The 22,786-nt window shown below is 42.5% G+C and overlaps 1 protein-coding gene across 1 annotated transcript in view; it reads right to left on the bottom strand.

The window, feature by feature from the left end:
• Positions 1-20,364, bottom strand: part of LOC306861601 (NACHT, LRR and PYD domains-containing protein 3-like) — a 149,951-nt gene extending 129,587 nt beyond the window's left edge. The window contains exons 1-5 of the mRNA XM_079403973.1: positions 20,236-20,364; positions 18,599-18,877; positions 18,398-18,460; positions 13,181-14,984; positions 12,836-13,009 (exon numbers count right to left, since the gene is read on the bottom strand). Coding sequence (XP_079260099.1) covers positions 12,836-13,009; positions 13,181-14,984; positions 18,398-18,460; positions 18,599-18,857 — 2,300 coding nt within the window. The 5' untranslated portion in view covers positions 18,858-18,877; positions 20,236-20,364. The remainder of the gene's footprint in view (positions 1-12,835; positions 13,010-13,180; positions 14,985-18,397; positions 18,461-18,598; positions 18,878-20,235) is intronic.
• Positions 20,365-22,786: the final 2,422 nt, after the last annotated feature.

Genomic DNA, 22,786 nt, shown 5'->3' with positions numbered 1-22,786 from the left:
GGGTGATATGGCTGTGGCTTGATTGATGTAGAATACAATCAATTATATTGATTGAATTGATGTAGAAATAATGATGGAACAGCCCACATCTGTCCATGAAATGATTTTGAGTCAATTGTCCAAGTACTTATCGTCCCTTGAAAAAGGGGTACATATTAAGGAGCTGTAATTCCTCAACCTTTCCTCCAGTTGAGATGAGAATAGCCAAATTTAAGCTAATAATCAAATAGTCCAAGTGATATCAGTGCTTTAACTGTAATTTTACAGAGCTACGAGAATACTTTTTGTGCACAAAGAAAACAAAAGTAATAACTTTATTCAACAATTCTTCTCCTCCTCATCTAGTCTGCCACGGCGTGCCACCATTGTGGAGAGTATCACGACGCATACGCTTGCTCTCCTCTAAATGTAAACAACACATGTGCATGCTGCTGCTTACATTGAACACACATGCGCTGCACCTTATGCATTGAGAACAGCACACGTATGCAATCAATGTAATTAAATAATCAACGTAAACACCTTAAATGTCAAAGTAGATCACTAAATGAAATTACCAGGCACTGATGGTGCATAAGAAAAAAGGTAAAATGCACTAGTACTAGTCTACATGTAACCGTATTTCCCCTCTGTTTTTAACAGTGGTTCTGTTGTGTGCACATGCACTACTAGCCTGTGTTTTCTTTCCTTGTCTTCTCTCTTTAACTCATTTCTTTATATGTGATAATGCAAAACTCAATTTATACACTTACTGGATACTAGATTAAAAACATAGCAGACATTATTTTCATAATTTTGATTCGATCATTTTGATGTACTGCATGCTCCTTTTATACAACAATATTATGTACAATATTATGAACCTGATGTATCCTTTTCATTGTCTTGTTTAATATCTGTCAAAATGAAAGATGACTAGTCATTCACAATCCTCTGATGATAGCTGTACAGACTCTTCATCTTCATCTCTTCAACTTATAGATCTGATTCTACCTCAGATACAGAAAAGAAGAGGAAGATGAAAAAGGTGAAGGCAGGAACTCAAAGAATGCTCCACGGCAAAGAGGTAAAATCACAATTTTGTTTCAGAAAGACTACGTATGAGTTTTTTAAAAACTTTTTTTCTAGTCAACTAACAATTATCAGTGGCCCATTTTGAAAACATTTCACCATAATATGATCACTCAATAATTGTATTGCTTTTTGTACTGAGCTTCAGTGCCACATACATAATACTTTGTCTGTCCTCTGCAAACCGTCAGGATCTTACTCTTATGGCATTGTTATTTCAGGAAGATTCAACAATTGAGGAAACAGTCAAGAAAGTAATTGTTGATGTTGGGGTGGCATTTACTAATCTAACACAGGGTATAAAGGGCAATTACTGTTAAGATACTCTTAAGAACTGTTAAAATCTGCCTAGTTATGTTTGAAGTTATGTTAGTGTTAAAGGGGTCATCGGATGCAAAATTCACTTTTACATGTTGTTTGAGCTACAATGTGTAGTGTGCAGTGTATGTACACAACCACCCTATAATGATAAAAATCCACCCACTGGTTTTTTAAAATCCCGATAAATCCAAATCCCTTTCTCATATCAAGCCGTTCACAGATTCTTGGCAGAATGACGTAGTTCTTTATAGGCTCCTCCCACGATTGTTGATTGACACTGTTTTATCACAGCTCCGCCCTGAGTGAGCTGTCAACAGTCCGCCATTGTTTCGACACTGGAGCGGTTGTAGACAAGAATGGCTCCTAAGCGATTGAGGTGTTTTGTTGTTGGATGTAATAATGAACATAACAGTCGTCATTTACTCCCGACATCTGAGCCGCTGAAGACGCAGTGGATTACCTTTGTTTTTGAAGGCACCCCCCCGATCTGCCTAAATGCGTCTTTGTTCGTGCGAATCATTCGTGATCTAGCTTCACCTCCAGAAGAAGTGAGTATAAGTTTTTTAAGGAATCTTTGTAAACCTCCTTTCCTAATAATGTGCTAGTTAGCAAGTTTCACGATAAATGCAGCTAAAGTTTACAGTCTCTCAGAGAACTGCACATCACCTCACAAAAGAGAGGAGTGGGGTGAACAGAGCTTATTAGCATTTAAAGGAAAATGCACCAAAACGGCTTGCTGAAAACAGAGCTAAAAATGGTGTTGTTTTACACTACTAGAGAAATTTGAACTAAAGTATGTTATAGACTTTTCATTAAGACCCTAAATAATCATATCAACTTGTGGAAAATTGGCATCTGATGACCCCTTTAAGAAGTTTACTGCTTGATGTTAAAGTATGACTATTATCCTCTAATAGAAACATTTTAAATGAGACATTTCAGGAAGTGGTTAGGGAAAGCAATTTTTCGTTTTATTTGGTTTACATTTTTTGTAAAGTAGCTTGGTGTTTCAACGGTTTTCAATGGTTCTGTGATGGTTCTTTCTATCAGGCCATATTTTCTTTGTCATGTCAAGCCATGTTAACAAAAATAAATGTGTTATGTTTTTGGTATGCTGTTCACCCTTCTGTGTTTTGATCTCTCTTGTGTCTTGCCTGTGCCACTTCTGTTTACCAGTGTTTGATCTATCCTGAGTTTTCTGTTAACCTGTCTGTGTGTATGTCTAGCTCTGAGTCTGGTCCTGCGTATAACACTCTCCACGTGTTAGCTGCCTCATTCTGTGTTTTGTAAGTCTAAGTTTAGTTTGTTTTGTGTTTGGTCTCATTTCCTGTTTTCTGCCCATGTTTGCTGGAGTAACCCTTTGCATTGACCCTTTGGACTCTGTTGGTACCCCTCTGGACTCTGTTTGTATGATTAAAAGTTTGCACATTTTTCCGCACGTCTCACGTCTTGTTCACGGTGTAACAGAATGCTCGGCCACACAAGGATCCAGCCGCTGATCTGCCAGAGTCACACCACGTCTCCGCTGATCTGCCAGTCTCACCACCGCTGGTCCCGTCCAGCTCTCCTGCGTCTCCGCTGGTCCCGTCCAGCTCAGCTCTTTAAGAGCGCCCCATAGAGCCCGTTTATCCATTTCCACATGGACCTGGCCCTCCCCCAGTTCCGCCTCCGCTCCACCGCCCTCCTGAATTGTATTGGAGCGTCTGGAAGCCGCTCCTTGTGGGGGGGCTCTGTCACGAATCCGGTCTGTGGCCTTCCGCCCGATAGCCACCAGAGGTCGCCTCTCCATCATATTGACTCACACCACGCAGCACACTGAACTACAATTCCCATCATCCATTGCACTGACGACACATACAGCTGACTGCACTAATCACGCTCACACCTGAGAACTATCACACACTCTACTTAAACCATGGACTTCCTCTTCCTCTCTGCCGAGCATTGTCCTGCGTATGCTGTTCAAATTCAAATTCCAAATTCAAATTTTATTTGTCACATACATATACATACGTAGTACGACATGTAGTGAAATGTATTGTACGACTGTCCAACAAATTGTCCAACAAAATTAAGAAAAACCTCAAGTTTACAAAAATACAAACAGAAAAAGTACAGTAAACATATATACAGAAATAAACTAGCAATAAAATAAAATAACAAATAGATATGAGAATAAAAATAGATATGAGGAATAAAAAATAGAATATGATTCTATATAGATTCTATAAAAGGTAAAGTGTATGTCAGTGATAAAGTGTCCGTGTGCTGTGCAGTGCAGTAAAGTGTATAAGTGAGTAAAAGGAATACTAAAGACAAAGACAAATGGTATGTAAGTCCCACTCATTTATCCTTACGTGACCTTCTACAAATTAGTGCAGATTGTACTTGAAAAATGTGCAAAGTGGAAGTGTGGGGTGATGTGATTATAGTGGAGAGTGGTTAAGACTCCGAATGGCCTGCGGGAAGAAGCTCCTCCTCATTCTCTCTGTGTTCGCCTTCATGGAGCGGAAGCGTCTCCCTGAACGCAGCAGAGAAAAGAGTCCATTGTTGGGATGGCTGAGGTCCTTCACTATCTTCCTGGCCCTGGTCAGGCACCGCTTGCTGTAGATGTCCTGCAGGTCAGGGAGCTCGGTGTGGATGGTACGTTCCGCTGAACGCACCACCCTCTGGAGGGCTCGTCTGTCCTGCATAGTGCAGTTCCCGAACCAGGAAGTGATGCTGCCCGTCAGGACGCTCTCGATGGTGCAGGTGTAAAAAGTCTTAAGCACCCGAGAGGGAAGTCTAAAGTCCCTTAAGCGTCTCAGATGGTACAGACGCTGCCTGGCCTTCTTCACCAGGGTGCTGGTATGACAAGACCAAGTCAAGTCCTGCGTGATGTGAACACCCAGGTATCTGAAGCTGTCCACTCTCTCCACTGGAGTCCCGTTGATCGTGATCGGCTGGTATGACCGCTCCTGCTTCGTACTGAAGTCCACTATCAGCTCCTTAGTTTTGCTGATGTTCAGGTGTAGACTATTCACCTGGCACCAACTCTCCAGGTTCTTAATCTCCTGTATGTAGGCCGTCTCGTCGTTGTCTGAGATCAGGCCCAACACAACAGTGTCATCAGCAAACTTGATGATGGTGGTGGAGTTGGAAGTGGCCACGCAGTCATAAGTGTACAGTGAGTACAGCAGGGGGCTCAGAACACAACCTTGAGGGGCTCCAGTGCTTAGGGTGATGGAGGATGAGGTGTGTTTACCCATCCGTACGGCTTGCTGTCTGTCCTTCAGGAAGCTGGAGATCCATTGGCACAAGGATGTGCTGAGACCAAGGACCTCCAACTTGGAGGTGAGTGTGGAGGGAATTATGGTGTTGAACGCTGAACTGTAGTCCACAAACAGCATTTTTACATAATTCCCTTTTCTGCAGTCCAGGTGACTTGTTGTGGTGTGGAGGAGGTGTGAGATGGCATCCTCCGTGGAGCGGTTATGCCTGTATGCAAACTGTAGTGGATCCAGTGTGTCTGGTAGTGATGCAATGATGAAGTCTCTGACCAGTCTCTCAAAGCACTTCATCACCACTGATGTGAGGGCTACAGGGCGATAGTCGTTTAGGCAGGTGGGCTGCGGTTTCTTGGGGACAGGAACAATGGTGGACTGCTTAAAGCATGAGGGGACTATGGACTGTTCCAGGGAGAGGTTGAAGATCTTAGCTGGTCAGCGCAGGCCTTCAGAACCCGACCTGTGATGCCATCTGGTCCTGCTGCCTTCCTGATGTTCACTCTCCTGAATGCCCTCCTCACGTCATGCTCCGTGATGGTGAACACGTTGTCCTCACCGGCTTCCTCAGCGTGCATGCAGTTAGCACTGCTAGCGCCGTTAGCGTGATTAGCTGCAGCCTCGAAGCGAGCATAAAAAGTGTTCAGCTCGTCAGCCAGAGAAGCGTCCGCATTCCCCGATCTGGAGGGTGGTGTTTTATAGTCCGTGATGGTTCTAAGTCCCTGCCACAGACTCCTAGAGCCGCCATGTTGGAATTGCGACTCTAGTTTCCTCCCGTAGCGCTGCTTCGCCTCCTTCACCGATCTGCGCACGCTGTAAGATGCAGCCTTGTAATCATCCATGTTCCCGGTGATGTGCCGTGTTGTAGGCAGCGGAGCGGGATCTCAGGGCGTCGCGGATGGTTTTATCCACCTACGGCTTCTGGTTGGGAAACGTCCTGATGATGGTTTTCTGCACCGTATCATCCATTAGTTTCTCTATAAATCCCACAACCGCTTCCGTAAACAAGCTGACGTCATCAGAGCTGCGCCGGAACATGTCCCAGTCTGCGTCATCTAGCGCGTCCTGCAGAGCGGCCACTGATTGGTCCGTCCAGCGTTGGACCTCCCTCTGCACCGGGGCTTCCTGTTTCAGCCTCTGTTTGTAAACAGGCATGAGGAAGATGGCGGCGTGGTCCGATTTCCCAAACGGTGGTTGTGACTGTGCCTTGTAGCCGTTCTTGTATGGGGTGTAACAGTGATCTAATGTCCTTTCGCCCCTGGTGGGGCAGCTGATGTGCTGATGGAAGTTCGGCAGTGCACGCTTGAGGTTGGCACTGTTGAAATCTCCCAAAACAATGAATGCGGCGTCCCGGTGCTGTGTCTGGTGAAGGTGTAGTGTTTCATGTAAATCCCATATCGCAGTGTCCGTGTCCGCTTGAGGTGGAATATAAACGGCAGTGATGATGACCGAGCTAAATTCCCGAGGGAGATAAAAAGGGCGACATTTGATGGTCAGAAGTTCAAGATTCGGTGTGCAGGAGCGTGAGAGGGGAACAATGCTCGCGCTGTCGCACCAGTGTTTGTTCACCATCAGACATACTCCACCTCCCCTAGTCTTCCCCGAGTCCAGCGTTCTGTCCATGCGGTAAACCGAGAAGAACTCGGCCGGCTGGATGGCGTGGTCTGGTACCGCTGGGTTCAGCCATGTCTCGGTGAAGCAGAGAAGGTTGCAGTCCCGAATGTCCCTCTGGAACCTGACTCTTGCCCTGAGGTCATCGAGTTTGTTATCCAGCGACTGGACATTGGCGAGCAGGACACTTGGTAAGGGAGCGCGGTGTGCGCGTGCCCTCAGCCTGTTCCTGACGCCGGCTCGTTTCCCTCGAGGACGCCGGTACGGGTCGCGTCCTTTGTTCCTCCTCAGGATCTAGCTTGGCCAGGATGGGTCCGGGTTCAAAATCGGCGAAAGGTTAGTGCATTGTGCACCAATAGAAATAAGAGTGGCCCTGTCGTATGTAAGAATGGCCATCTTACAAAAAGAAACCGGTGTTTATAGTTAGCAATACGAAAAAATAACAAAAGAAGACAAAGTTTGGTCGGAGCAGTCGTGACGGCAGCCGATCTCACCGGCGCCATCTTACATGCCGCCGTGCTGTTCACCCTTCTGTGTTTTGATCTCTCTTGTGTCTTGCCTGTGCCACTTCTGTTTACCAGTGTTTGATCTGTCCTGAGTCTGTTCTGTGTTTTCGTTACTTCCGGCTTTGCTACTGTTCGGACGCTCTTGCTTATTGCTCTCCGCTTTGCTCCCTATTTTTGCATTTTTCTCATATCTCTCCAAGATTTTAACTTTAACTTCAGCAGATCAGCACAGTGCTCAGACAACACATTTTTTTGGGGGAAACTTAAGACTTTCTCCCAGCAGTTTACATTCCAGAGACGGAAAAACACAGCTGTCTACATTTAAACAGACTAGAGAAAATGCCTCTCGTGGAATCTACTTGCTGCATGAACTGCCACAAACTTCTACAAAGGATTGCGGTTCTTGAAACAAAGTTGCTTACTGGACTTCCAAAACAGGCGGAACACACAGCAGACGGTCATCACGGACCCCCTCAGCATACAGCTGGTGAGTCCTCTGAATCTCAAAAGTTTATACAAAGTGTAGAGGAAAAAGCCGAAACAGATCGACAGACAAATCGATGGCACAAACAGGGAGCGAGACCCAAAGGCAATCGAGACATCAGATTATCACGAGTATCTCGTATTGCTGCTGTAGCATCCTCTACCCCAGATACGGCTATGACAAGACTTGTAAACACTGGCATTCTACCACCCCCTATACATCTTGAGAACAGATTTGAAGCATTAATGAATGTGGGTGAGAAATCTGCAAATGTGACTAAACACGGATCGAATCAGCCAGCAGCTAACATCGCTACTAACAGGCGCTCAAGGTCGAGCAGACAGCGGCTTTCAGCTCAGAGCGCAGTCGAGCCCAGGACTCTGATAGTGGGTGATGCTATTATCAGAAACATCAGTAGCAGGACTACAACTACCTACTGCCTTCCTCAAGCAAATGTCTCTGATGTGAACAAAGAACTTCGGAACATTCTGATGAAGCACAAGACTGCAAATCGAGTCATCATCCATGTGGGGAAGAATGATATTCGGAAGGAGCAGTCAGAACTCCTTAAGAAGGATTTCAGTGAACTCTTTGAAACGCTTCAAAGTCTTGAAGTTCAGTCGTTCATCAGTGGACCACTCCCAGCAAGGGGAACTAACATGTTCTCACGGTTGCTTGGGCTGAATACATGGCTACAAAGAACCTGCAGTATAAAAGGAGTCAACTTCATCGACAACTTCAACCTTTTCTGGGGCCACAGACAACTGTTTAAACTAGATGGCCTCCACCCAAACAGACTCGGTGCAAGAGTGCTTAAGGACAATATCTATTTCTCCCTCCGTCATCCTTCAGCGGTGTGTGCCAATCTACTCGGCCTGAATGGCACACACACACCTGGACAGAATATGAGTGACCACAGGACTTCATGTCAGCTTTTGAGTCAACATGTGGTTGACACATCCCACAAGGATACTGATAACACCACGCAGCCACAACAAGCACTGCTCATGGACATCCCAGCTGAGCCCTGCCCACAGAGCTCATCACATGCAGACTGTGACGTACTACAACAGCTCCAAGACTCAGCACCCAAGGACGACCTTCTGGAAAACAGCCAGGGAAGCCAGAACGACATCTCACAGCCAGCGGAAACACCAGAGCCAGAGCCCTGCTCACCAGATACACTATCACTCTCCCCAGAATCTCCACTTCTAAGCTTCTCACAGAAAATGGAGGAACTGGTGTATGCTGGGACCAAACTCTCCCACTCTTTCGCTTCAAGCCCCCAGATATCAACTAAAAAACGGCGGGCCCCACAACCACCAAAGACTGCAGGCCCAGCTCACCCTCCTCCTCCTGCGAGAGCTCTCCGGCCGCTGCCACAACGTCAGGGCCCAAACCCCTCTCCATCTGGTGTAGGTGAACCAAAAACAACTGATAACAGCTCTCAGTGATATGTGTCGGGTCCCCGCTATATTAGCAGCAACATTCACAAATGTTTACAGAACAAGCGGGAACCCGGTGTGCCTGTAGCCTCCTCTATTTCTGTTTTATTAAGCAATAGAAAGTCTAAGGCCTTCTCAAGCCGTACAGCTGACCCATCTAACCTGCGGCCTATAATGCATCAATCTAAGATTGCTGTAGAGACAAAATGTAATTCCATCAAGTTAGCATTTTTAAACATTCGCTCACTTAAAAATAAATCATTTCTGATCAACGATTTAATAACCACAAACAACCTGGATTTTATGTTTTTAAATGAAACATGGTTAGAAGACAGCTGCAGTGCAACAGTCCTTCATGAAACAGCCCCTCCTAACTTTAATTTTATAAGTGTCGGCAGGACTGTTAGGAGAGGTGGAGGTGTAGCTGCTCTGTTTAAAGATGTTTATCAGTGCAAGCAAATGTCATTTGGTCAGTATTCATCTTTTGAATACCTAGGTATTGTGCTGAAAGGTGCTCCACGCACCCTGTTTATCATTATTTACAGGCCTCCAAAATATTCTCCAGCCTTTGTTGATGATTTCACTGAACTGTTATCAATGATTTCCTCAGAGTTTGACTGTTTTGCTATTGCAGGGGATTTTAATATTCACATAGATAATGCAGAAATCAAAACTACAAAAGAAATTATAACTGTTTTAAACACTTTTGACCTGAGTCAGCATGTGCACGGACCCACACACAATCGTGGACACACCCTAGATCTACTCATCAGTAGAGGTCTAAACATCTCATCCATTGTAATCAAGGATGTAGCACTATCTGATCACTTCTGTATTTTCTTTGATATATTGATCTCGGTCACCACTGAATCTAGATCTGTCTCTATCAGAAAGAGATGCATTAACGAGAACACTAGTGCGCTATTTATGGAGGCAATATCATTAACACCAAGCATTTCTGCAGACTCTGTTGATCTTCTCCTGGAGTCATTTAACTCAAAAATTAAGAATGTTATTGATGATATTGCCCCGATAAAGGTCAGCAAGAAGACGGGGAAACAGAAATCAATTTGGAGAAAATCAACAGCAGTTCAGAGCATGAAAAGACAATGCAGAAAAGCTGAGCGGATGTGGCGGAAGACGAAACTCGAAATTCACTATAGCATCTATAAAGACAGCCTTCATGCTTTCAATGTGGAACTAGCCACAGCTAGACAGACTTTCTTTTCAAACCTTATAAACAGTAACTTAAACAACACCCGCACTCTTTTTGCGACTGTTGAGAGACTGACAAACCCCCCAAGTCAGATTCCCAGTGAAATGCTCTCCGACAGCAAATGCAATGAGTTTGCTTCCTTCTTTTCTGAGAAGATCAATAATATCAGAAAGGAGATTGGCACATCCTCAAGTTATGCAGAGGTCACACAGATTCAACCGCAATTTCAAAAAGAAGTGACTATGTGTGTTTTTAAAGAAATTGATAACAAAATTTTGGAAGAAATAGTACAGCACCTTAAATCTTCAACCTGCTATCTTGACACACTTCCCACATCCTTTTTCAAAAATGTGCTTAATTGTTTAGAAGCTGATCTCTTAGAAGTGGTGAACGCCTCACTTCTTTCTGGGACTTTTCCAAACTCCCTTAAAACTGCAGTTGTTAAGCCCCTTCTGAAAAAGCGCAATCTTGATAACACCATGTTGAGCAACTATAGACCCATATCAAATCTTCCTTTCATAGGTAAGATTATTGAAAAGGTAGTTTTTAATCAGCTGAACAACTACTTAAAGTCAAATGGATACCTGGACAATTTTCAATCTGGTTTCCGAGCACATCACAGCACAGAGACAGCACTCATTAAGATAATAAATGATATTCGCGTCAATTCTGATTCTGGCAAAATATCAGTGCTGGTACTACTAGATCTTAGTGCTGCGTTTGACACTGTCGATCATAACATACTTTTAGAGAGACTGGAAAACTGGGTCGGGCTTTCTGGGATGGCACTCAAATGGTTCAGGTCATACTTAGAAGGGAGAGGTTATTATGTGAGTATAGGAGAGCATAAGTCTAAGTGGACGGCCATGACATGTGGAGTCCCACAAGGCTCAATTCTTGCACCGCTCTTGTTTAACCTGTATATGCTCCCACTAAGTCAGATAATGAGGAAGAACCAAATTGCCTATCACAGCTATGCTGATGATACCCAGATTTACCTAGCCTTATCTCCAAATGACTACAGCCCCATTGACTCCCTCTGCCAATGCATTGATGAAATTAACAGTTGGATGTGCCAGAACTTTCTTCAGTTAAACAAGGAGAAAACTGAAATCATTGCATTTGGAAACAAAGATGAAGTTCTCAAGGTGAATGCATATCTTGACTCTAGGGGTCAAACAACGAAAAATCAAGTCAGAAATCTTGGGGTGATTCTGGAGACAGACCTTAGTTTCAGTAGTCATGTCAAAGCAATAACTAAATCAGCATACTATCATCTCAAAAATATTGCAAGAATTAGATGTTTTGTCTCCAATCAAGACTTGGAGAAACTTGTTCATGCCTTTATCACCAGCAGGGTGGATTACTGTAATGGTCTCCTCACCGGCCTTCCCAAGAAGACCATTAGACAACTGCAGCTCATCCAGAACGCTGCTGCCAGAATTCTGACTAGAACCAGAAAATCTGAGCATATCACACCAGTCCTCAGGTCCTTACACTGGCTTCCAGTTACATTTAGGATTGATTTTAAAGTACTTTTACTCGTTTATAAGTCACTCAACGGCCTAGGACCTAAATATATTGCTGATATGCTCACTGAATATAAACCAAACAGACCACTCAGATCATTAGGATCGAGTCAGTTAGAAATACCAAGAGTTCACACAAAACAAGGGGAGTCTGCGTTTAGCTATTATGCGGCCCGCAGCTGGAACCAGCTTCCAGAAGAGATCAGATGTGCTAAAACATTAGCCACATTTAAATCAAGACTCAAAACTCATCTGTTTAACTGTGCATTTGAATGAGCACTGTGCTATGTGTCCGAACTGACTGCAATGAATTTTATGTATAATCATTTTCTTTAAATTTATTTTAAATCATTTTCTATATCATTTTAAAATTCCTTGTTTTTATTATTCTTATTTCCATGTTTTTATTGATTTTAATGTCTATTTCACTTTCTTTTATGTAAAGCACTTTGAATTACCACTGTGTATGAAATGTGCTATATAAATAAACTTGCCTTGCCTTGCCTTGCCTTAACCTGTCTGTGTGTATGTCTAGCTCTGAGTCTGGTCCTGCGTATAACACTCTCCACGTGTTAGCCGCCTCACCGAGCCATTCTGTGTTTTGTAAGTCCAAGTTTAGTTTGTTTTGTGTTTAGTCTCGTTTCCTGTTTTCTGCCCGTGTTTGCTGGAGTAACCCTTTGCATTGCCCCTTTGGACTCTGTTGGTACCCCTCTGGACTCTGTTTGTATGATTAAAAGTTTGCACATGGATCCGCACGTCTCACATCTTGTTCACGGCATAACATAAGGTCTTTAATCTTACCTTTATTATACATTATTCCACAAATAATAAGTGTTTCTAAAATGTTTACAAAGACACTAATAAGGCATCAAATTCACATCAATTCACTTTATACATCAGCATTTATTTTCTGTTAATCAATAACTTCTTAATGTTTTCATGAACCATTAACAACTCATTTAAAACTGCTGTAAATACATCACTTAAATATAATTAAGTTGTTAATAAAGGATGAATAAATGTTATGTAAGTCTTTACATATGAGTTACTTAAACAATAATAAATAGTTCATTACAGTAATAATAAATATAGAAACAACTATTTATAAACTTAATTAACTACTTTGTCAATTATTTTAAAGTATATTATTATTATATTATTAGTATATTATAAAGTGTTACCAGAACTTTTAATACTAATGCAATTTATGACCAATAATGTTGGCTGGGAACCGTTTTCTCATCAGGTTTTTGAGTAGGCATTTTCTGCCTTGTGTCCTTGGAGAAAATGCCATTAATATAACCATAGAATATCTGCTAGCTATAGTTATAAAACACCTATTCATCCACATATTTGAACATAGTGATTCAGTGAATGTGAATGTTAAACCTCAGTATGCTCAGTTGACAGTATGGACTCTTCAGTCCATCATAAAGCAGCTTCACTCCTGAATCCTGCAGGTGATTGCTACTCAGGTTCAGCTCTGTCAGATGAGAGTCTGACGATTGTAGAGCAGAAGACACAGTTTCACAGCACGTTTCATCTAGACCACAGCCATCAAATCTACCAAAACAGAATGTAATGCTGATTATTTCCTGATATTCAGTGTATCTGCAATAACTTTTTGTACCCTTTGTAGGACAGGAAAAGATTTCACATAGTATTTTGACATTTAATTGTTTAGTGATGTAGAACAAAACATTTAATTGAACATCAGTCAGTGAAATTACTCACAGGGCTTTCCTGCAGCATCTCACAGCTGGAATGAGTCTATTGTAGTCTACTTGTGATGACGTGAACCTCTTTGAGTTGAACTCATCCAGCACCTTCTCTGACATGAGCAATACATAGGCCAGCACTGTGCACATTGAAGATGACAGTGTCACAGGATGTGCATCTGAACTGAGGTAACTCTTAATTTCCTCATATAATGAATGATCCTTGAGCTCAAGTAAGCAGTAAAACAGGTTTACTGACGCTTCATCTGTGATATAATCATTTTGTACATGTTTAATGTATTCAGTTGTTTGTCTGATGCTCTCTGTGGTGTCTTCAGTGTGTGTGAGCAGGCCTTTGAGCAGCTTTTGACTGGACTCCAGTGAAATTCCCAGCAAAAAGCGTAGAAACAGGTCTAGATGTCCTTTCTGACTCTGCATTGCTTTATTAGTGGCACTCTTTGTTAAGTCGTGAAATTTGACTTTTCTAAAGAAGAACTGAAGCTTTCGTCTGGCTGTAGTTTGTGAATCTTCAAAAAAAAACTGAAGCTCTTGCTTGTTGTTGTTCAGGTAGCAGATGAACACATGCACTGCAGCGAGGAACTCTTGAACACTTAAATGCACAAAGCTGAAAACCTTTGTCTCATAAAGTCCATCTTCCTTCTTAAAGATCTCAGCGATCATTCCTGTGAACTCAGTGTCTTTACCCACTTTAATACCACATTCTTTCAGATCGTCCTCATAGAACACAACGTTTTCTTGCTTCAGTTGTTCAAATGCTAGCTTGGCTAATTTCAGAATCATTTTTCTATTTGAATGTAAGAGCTTGGTACGTTGTCTTTGTTTTTTTCCATCGTACTTCTGGTTCTTCATGTGCATCTGTATCAGCAGGAAGTGGATGTACATTTCAGTGAGTGTTGTCCTGATGTTCTCTTCATTGGTTCCAATGAGAATATGCTGAAGTACTGTGGCTGTGATCCAGCAGAACACAGGAATGTGGCACATGATGTAGAGACTACGAGACGTCTTAATGTGTGAGATGATTCTGTCAGCTAGAGCGTTATTTGTGATTCTCTTTCTGAAGTACTCCTCCTTCTGTTGGTCAGTGAATCCTCGCACCTCTGTGAACAAACCTACATATTGAGGAGGAATCTGATTGGCTGCTGCTGGTCGTGAGGTCACCCACACCAGAGCTGATGGAAGCAGAGTCCCTTTGACCAGATTTGTGAACAGCACATCTACAGATGATCTTTCCTCAACAGTGTTCAGTGACCTACTTGTAAAATTCAGAGGCAGGCGACTCTCATCAAGTCCATCAAATATAAACGCAAGTTTAGATTTCGTATATAACTTTGATTTCTCCAGGTCCTTCAGTTCAGGATAAAATTTCAGCAGAAACTCATGGAAATTGACCTCTCTGTCTTTAATCACGTTGATCTCTCTGAATGGAAGCAGAAACACACAGTCTATATCCTGACTGGTTGTTCCTTCTGCCCAGTCCAGGATGAATTTGTGCACAGAAACAGTTTTTCCAATGCCAGCAACTCCCTTGGTCAGCACAATCTTCTCCTCATTGTTTTTGCTCAGTTCATTAAATATATCTTTGCATTTGATTGGTTTGCCCTGTGATTTCTGCGTCTTTAGAGCATCATCAATCTTATGAATCTCATGTTGCTGATTGACATCTTTCATGTCTCCCTCTGTGATGAACAGTTCTGTGTAAATAGCCTGGAGATCTGTGTCATTTTCTTTGTTGCCCTCAAAAATATATTTTGCTTTCTTTTTCATCTTGGTTTTGTGAGTTTTCAAGACGTTTTCCAGCTCTATAATTAAAAACAAATAAAAAACATTAAACAAATTTTACAATTTTTCTTTTTCATATCATCATTAATAACTGGTGCAGACATTAAATACATACTGTCGGAAACAGCACTGTACATCCCTAACAACTTGGTTTCAATTTACAGTTTCTGAATATATATATTTTATGTTCTTTCCAGATGATTTATTGGATTCCACCTACATTTCACTGCTGGTTATACTCTGTATAATTGTGTATGTGACAAATAAAAACTCTTGAATCTTTATTGATTCAGATCATCTTAACATCATGGTTTCCACATCATCTAGCACAGTGGTTCCCAACCTTTTTTCAGGAGGCCCCTATTTTAACACTGAAAAATGTTAACGACCCCCGTGCTCCCAAATTGAAGACATTAACTTCAATTTAATGTGACAGTCAGTTGTTTACATTTTTAATAAATGCAAAAACAGCAGTGTGGTGAGTGGGGCGGGGCCGAAAGCCGTGGGAACAGAGCGAGGCCGGTGGAGTGAATGATAATGAGCGACACTCACCGGTCTCGAGTCCCACGGAGGAGCTCCGGAAGGATAAAAGGAGGAGTGACGACAGTGGAAGACGAGAGAGGACCAGGCCTGGATTTTATTTTATGTTTTGTGTGCGGCAGTCGTCCGTGAGGGGCTGCCGCTGTACTTTTACATTTGTTTATTTTTGTTATTAAATCTTTAAATGTTTGCCGGTTCCCGCCTCCTTCTTCCCGAATCTACGAACATTGTTACAAGCAGAATGCAAACAATTAGCTGCAACTTGCAACTACTGATTTTTTCCCAACAACAGGTTCCACTTATTTTCCTAATCCTGATGAACAAATAACAGCAGCTCATTTTATTCTGTTAATGTAAACATCAAACAAATCTATCCATTTCACTTATTACCTTAAAAACGTGTAACAACATGCAACGGTTCACAAGGACAGACTTCTTTTCAGTCTGTGCTTTTAAACTGATGAACAAACAACAGAAGCAAATTAAAATCTACTAACATGAATATCATTTAATCAGAGAATTAATGCATTGTATTTTTTTTTTTTTTTTTTGTATTCTAAAAACTAAAAACATACACCAGTTAAAACACAACAATAACCACTGTATAACAACTATTTGCATATTATAAGTTATGCATGTTTTTTTCATGCCTTTTCTCATGTTCCTGGTTGAATTAAAGCCCTTAATTGTTTTAATGTGGCTATTTAATGTGAATTCTGGGCTTGCATATCTAGGGCTAGTGATTGGATATCATGACCGCCAGACGAAAGTCATTGTGCACTTCCAGCTTGTTGCGTGCCTTCGTTTTGATGGTTACCAGAGAACTAAAAGTAGTCTAGGACAGGTATGTTGTGGCGAATGGCAGGATGAGTCTGGTTGTAGCATGGTGCGCAAGCTTGGGTGTAGCGTTGGGTCCTTTCGTCAGCCAGAACCGTTTGTACCCATGTTCGGTAAAGAATCTCCTCAGAAGAGAATTAGACTTGACATCCAAGAGCTCGTCCTCCGCTTCTAAATACTCCACGTCCTCCTCCTGTGCGGTGAATGGAGCCATTACCCATGCGCATTTGGCGACATGTTCATCAACATCCGAAAATCGTGATTTCATCTCTTCAAGGATTCAGGTAAATTTCTCCCAGTCTGTTTGAGAAGTGATGGAAAATGGTGTAGGTCTCGTTTTATCAGCTTATTCTTCCTGAAGTTCACTTTATGCACAAATGCATTAATAATTTCCTTGCATTCCAGCACATTTGCATCCGCGCTCTGCATGCTCTTGTTTGTTTCATTATAGAGGCTGAAAATATCTGCCAGGTATGATGTTCTGATGAGAAATTCATCTGTCATTTCGTCAAACAGTTTCTGGTTGTTCATTTTCAGGAACTCCTTTATTTTTTCTTTCAATGCAATAAAACGAACCAGTACTTGGCCTCTTGATAGCCAGCACACTTCGGTATGAAGAAGGAGTGTCTGATGCACCTCATCTTCACAAAGCTCCGCAAAGATTCGCTCGTTTACCGGACGGGCTTTAATAAAGTTAACAATCTTTACAACTGTCTTCGTTTCATTAAGTTCATCAGAGAGGTGTTTGCTGGTCAAGGCTTGACGGTGTATCATACAGTGAAACACAAGACAGTGGGGAGCCTTTTCCTTCAAACATGTATTGAAGCCCTTGTTTTTTTCCCACCATTGAAGCAGCTCCATCTGTGCAGCATGCGACTAAATTATTATAGGGAATGTGATGCTTGGTGAACTACATGTCAATCTAACATGTAGAACATATATATCTTCTCCTCGTGTTTGTTGTTGACAAATTAGTTGACAAAAGTATGTCCTGCTTTATTTCGGCGTCTTCAATGTACTGCACGTATGCAATGAGGACTGCTTCATCTGTCACAGTAGACATTTCGTCAAGTTGGATAGAAAATGGGTGCATCTTTAACTTTTCAACCTACATGTTCTCAACATCATTCGCCATTCTGTCGATTCTGTCCTTTATTGTATTATTTGACAGAGGTACAGTTTTTAGTTTTGAAGCCACCTGTGCACATTATTTCTGCCATCTTTACACATGCGGGTTTGAGCAGAGCTTCCCTGATGGCGTGTGGCTTTTTTGATTGGACAATTAGGAGAGCGCATTCGAAAGATGCAACCGTCGCCTGTCTATTTTCATTTCCAGCTCTAGTAAAAGCATCTCTGATATTCTGGGACAAAACAAGTTATTTTTTCCTGAAGAAAAATTCTCTGGGTTTACCAACCGTCTGTGGGTGTTTGGTGCTCTGATGTTCACACAAGGACAGTTTTGCCCTTCCGTCCACACTGAGATTGCATTTTTGTCAAGGAAAACAGAGCTTTTTGAAAACTAAAGTGGATACATTTTAAAATGCAGTTTTTGCGTTGTAGTGTGGACTGTGAAAACAATTACGCATGTTTAGTCATGTGACGAGATATTTAAAAATTATCCTATTATTATAAAATTATCTTGCCAAAAAAAATAGCATATAAACATACTATGACTGTTCCATCTGTATAATTTCCATGAGCTTTTACACATGCACTGTAAGGCAAATTTAAAGTTTTCTTCATTTCAGTGTGGATGCGAAGCTTATGGAAAATGCTAGTGTGGTCGGAGAGCGTTTTAAAAAAAAGCACACGCTGTTTTCAAATGTATCCGGATTAATGTAGATGTAGTCTGAATCAATTTGGTGACAGTGCCACCTATTGGTTAACTTTAATAAACATCACATTTTTATGCTATTGTAAACTGGGTATCACTGGGGACACACTGTTTTTTTCTATATATTTGTATAAAATCTGCCGCTGATGGGACTGGCCCTGTGATTGCTGCTGCAGTTATATTTTCTCTTCTTTCCATTTACAGACAGTGATTGATATTTACTCAAGATTTGATCTGAATCAGCTCCAACTGGGTCAGATGTGTTCGTAATTCCCTCAGTCTGAGCTGTGAGAAAGAGAGAGAAATACTCACTGAGTAACATAAATCACACAATCAAATCAGCAAAGAGAAAACTTATGTCATATACAGTATTACACTGGTAAACAGTCAATCATGTTGCAGTCACTGTGAATAGAAAGATACCTTGCTTGTGTTTGTTCTCCAGCTCCTCTGCCAGATTATTCTGGTTCATCTTCCTCAGAATGCCGACCGTGATCTTCACAGCTTCTTCTGGTGTAAAACAAGCCACCATCTTATCCACTGTTTTTAACCGATCTGCATTCTCCATTTCACACTTTGATATACAGTCATGATCTTTCTCTAATTGCCACTGAAACTCCTTCAGATCAGCTTCTACCAGGTCCTTCAGTGAGTCCACCAGTAGATCTTTAACAGACGCCATCGTCCTTCACCGATTCACAGCTGCAGGACAAGAAGAAATAGATCTGAAGTAATTTCACTCTTAACATGGGGATCTGAGTGCTCAAATGTTATTTGGATTATGAAACTATGAGCAAAGACAAATTAATGACCATAACATATTGAAAAATTGCATAAACAAAACACTACTGATGTACATGATACTGTAAGTGTAGAATCAATACAATACATGACGTATCAGTCTCTTATGAACTAGCATTTACCAAACATGAATAATGATGATGCAGATGTTTTTTGTTTCTCCACTGAAAATTCTCAATTCTGCATTTTTATAGGACTCTGAAAGGGGGACGTTTTCTTCAGAAATTAAACTTGTTAAACCAGAACAATTTCAGAAAACTGATTTCAACAGAAGTGAGAGTAAAACCATGTGGCGAATCACTGGCTACGTTTACATGGACATCAGTAATCTAATTCTTACTTTATTCTGAATAATACAATATTATGATTAAGGTGTTTACATGAGTTGCTTTTAGAATATTCCTTTCATGTTCCTGTTTTACAAGTTGCCACGCCACGCCATCCAACATCCCCTCCAGAATTTCACGTATCAAAATATAGTTAATCTTCGTTATGGTGCCATATACAGTTTTTTTTACAAGCAAATGGGCGGATTCTGATACCCGTTTCTGCTTTTAAGCAAATGTATTTGTTGTTATAAGTCAAACTGTCTTTAAAGTTTAATCAGGATCCAAGCAGTTTAACTTTCCGACAGTCATTCACTGTGAAGAACAGCAGCTCAACATAGATACAGTGATACATGATACTCTTACTTACTGATATTTTTATTTACTTTATTTGTGGGGAAATATAAATGATTTGCTCTAATAGTTAATAACTCTTCTCTGAAACAAGTGCAGAAAAATGTTCATCTTTCAGGAAAACAAATGAAACCGGTTTGACAGCTGGGTGGTTTCCAGACACCAGATTTATACCAGAGTTACTTTAATTCAGATAAGATTCTGTGCTTCAGAGGTTTTCAGCATATGTCACACACAGATTGTGTACATTCATTACAAATCATTATGATATAAAGCTATTCTAAAACTTTTGCAACCTCATATTTCACAGATCTTCATTGAAAAGTGAAGAAATACTGTTTGAGAATCACCGTAATAAACAGTAAAATGAGAAAAACTGACTTCACACCATATGATAACAATATCAGAACGCACAGCTTTCTGTGATTCACTGACAAAGACACACTTGATCATCTGTTTGATCACAACATGAAAAGGTTTCAATAAATCATCAAAATGACTTTAGCACAGCAGTAAAGAAGCACAAACTCACAATGACACTCATACATGAAAACAACTAAAGAGAGATGAAACACTCACCTCAGATTATATTTGCAGATGTTTCCTTCTCTGAACCGTTGGTTGAACAGCTCCTCTGAAATCTCTTTCACTGCAGGACGAGACATGAATGACTGCCTCTCCTTTGCTTTGTTATTCATCCGTTACAATAAAAGGTTCATTTTCTGGAAACGCCTCTGAACTTGATGCTTGCTTTACAAGTTTGTGACAGTTCAGTATGTTCAGGTATGTGTGTTAAATAAATAAATGTATGATAGTGTTGTGTGTTTCATGTTTATTGTTAAGAGTTCTAATGATCATGGGATGGAGTATCAACAACTGATGCATTAGTTAGAGTAATTAATGAAGTGGGAAAGGCAATTAAAATGAAAGAATAATATGTTTTGACATTGAAGAAGCTTATTATTCTGTGTGGAGGAAAGACTGACTTACATTTTTATTAAATTAAGTCAAATGAGTACTGAAGGAAAATTATTTAATTAGGTCGTGAATTTTCTAATGGGCAGGAAAATCAGAGTTAAAACTGGAGAAGTATCTGAAGGATTTGAAATGTATTCAACAAGCTGGGACAGACTGGATCCGGAGGAACAATATGCTTCAAGAAACCAACTGCAAAGCTGCCTGAAGCGCAAGAGCTGCTTTAAACACAAAGGATGCTCACACCAAATATTGATTTCATTTTCTTCATAAAAGTTCATTGATAAAGAAAACCTATTCATGACATTATTTTTGACAGCATTCTCATTTTACAGAATTTTTACATAAGTGCCTAAAACTGTTAACAGTTCTGTAGCTTTGCAGGTAGGTTTTTGGGGCACCTTGGAGACGTTGCCACAGTTCTTCTGGTCTCAGTTTATTGTTTGGAAATGTAAACTGACATTCCCTATCTGTCGGTCACTACGAGTTATGTCGTGACGACATAGGGGATTTACTTGGAAGCCCCAATCATCTCTGACTTAAGAGAAAACGCCAATGAAATTGGCTAGTGGATTTTGCATACCTGAGCCACTCCCCGTGCATACGGGTATAAAAGGGCGACAGGTGCATCCACTCATCCGATTTTTGCTTCGGAGCCGAGTGGATGAACGTGTTGATCTCCACAAAGCCATTCATCATCTGTCTGGAAGCTGTTCTGGTTGGCGTCACGGTGCGAACAGCGGTGTCCTGTCTGCAGCGATTCCCCTGGGCACTTCAACTGAAAGAGCAGATTTCCTAAAAGAGCAAATCATGGTCGGTTCACGTCTTTTTAAAGACGCTGTTCCGGCCGTGTCCTCTTGGTTGCGGTCGTTTCCTGTCCTCCGTCAAACAGCCACGATCGTTGTCTTCAGTGTCTGGGGCTCCAGCACGCTGAAGCTGCGTTCGTGGATGGTTTATGCGTTCATTGAGCGTGTAACCATAGCAGCGCTGCGATCGCGCCTCTCTCTCCTCACGGGGATGGGAGGGGCTCCCTCTGTCACTACCCGCGCTGGCTTCTCTGCCACGAGCAGAGAACCATCGGCTAGTGCTCTGGGCGATCTGAGGGTTATAGTGAGAGCCTTCCGCCGGGCCAGTCCCCACGGACGTTTCACTCCTCCTGCAGCAGCTGTTCTGTGCGGCTCCCCGGTGATTCTGCTGTGCCTGCGCGCCGATAGAGGATTAGATGTCGATCGCGGCATCGGGGGATGGGCAATTGTCCTCTGAGGATGAAGGTTCGGCGCAGCTGCGGGGTTCGCGGCCGCCGCCAAATCGGACCCAGAGTTGACGGCCGTGCTTTCCCGGGCCACCGCGAGATCGGGCTGGAGGCGTGCACACCTCTCAGTCCCGAGCCCTCGCGGTGAGATGATTGGCTCCTCGGCAGAGGCTGTGGCTCGCGACCACGCCCTGCCCTGGTTGCTTTCTTCCCGGAAGTGCACGAGGAGCTGATGAAGTCGTGGACGGCCCCTTTTTTACGGCCAGAAGCGGCGCGTCTGCCTCCTCCATCCTCACTACCCTCGATGGCGGGGCGGCTGAGGGTGACGCTGACATTCCCCAGGTGGAGAGAGCGGTCGCGGTGCACTTGTGCCCGCGAAACGCCGCCACTTAGGGGAGTCGTTCGCGCCTCCCGTCCAAAGCCTATAGGCTGATGGCCGTTCTCGGCCAAAGCTTATAGTGCTGCGGGCCATGCCGCCCCTGCCCTGCATGCCACGGCTATCCTGCGAGTACACAAGCCAAGGCATTAAATGCACGAGGGTAGTACCAACCCGAGGTTGACGCAGGAGCTGCGCTCAGCGACTGGCCTTGCCCTACGGGCAACGGAAGTCACAGCGCAGTGCCTCGGGAAGGCGATGTGCACACACTTGTGGTCCAAGAGTGCCGTCTGTGGCTCAGCCTGTTGAGAGGGGCGAAGTCGACAAAGTACACTTTCTCGACGCTCTCGTCTCCCAGGCTGGACTGTTCGGCGACACTGTCGAGGACTGTGCCCAGCAGTTCTCGGCAGTACTGCAGCAGACCGAGGCTGTCCAGCACATCTTGCCCCGGCGTGATGCACCGCTCCGCCACAGGGTAAGCCGCAGTCTGCTGGTCACCGTGGGCGCCCTCCTGTGTCCCTTTGAGC

Source organism: Barbus barbus, assembly GCF_936440315.1.
Source record: "Barbus barbus genome assembly, chromosome: 42".
In the NCBI taxonomy this organism is placed as follows: Eukaryota; Metazoa; Chordata; class Actinopteri; order Cypriniformes; family Cyprinidae; genus Barbus; species Barbus barbus.
This window is presented reverse-complemented; position numbering and strand designations above follow the sequence as displayed.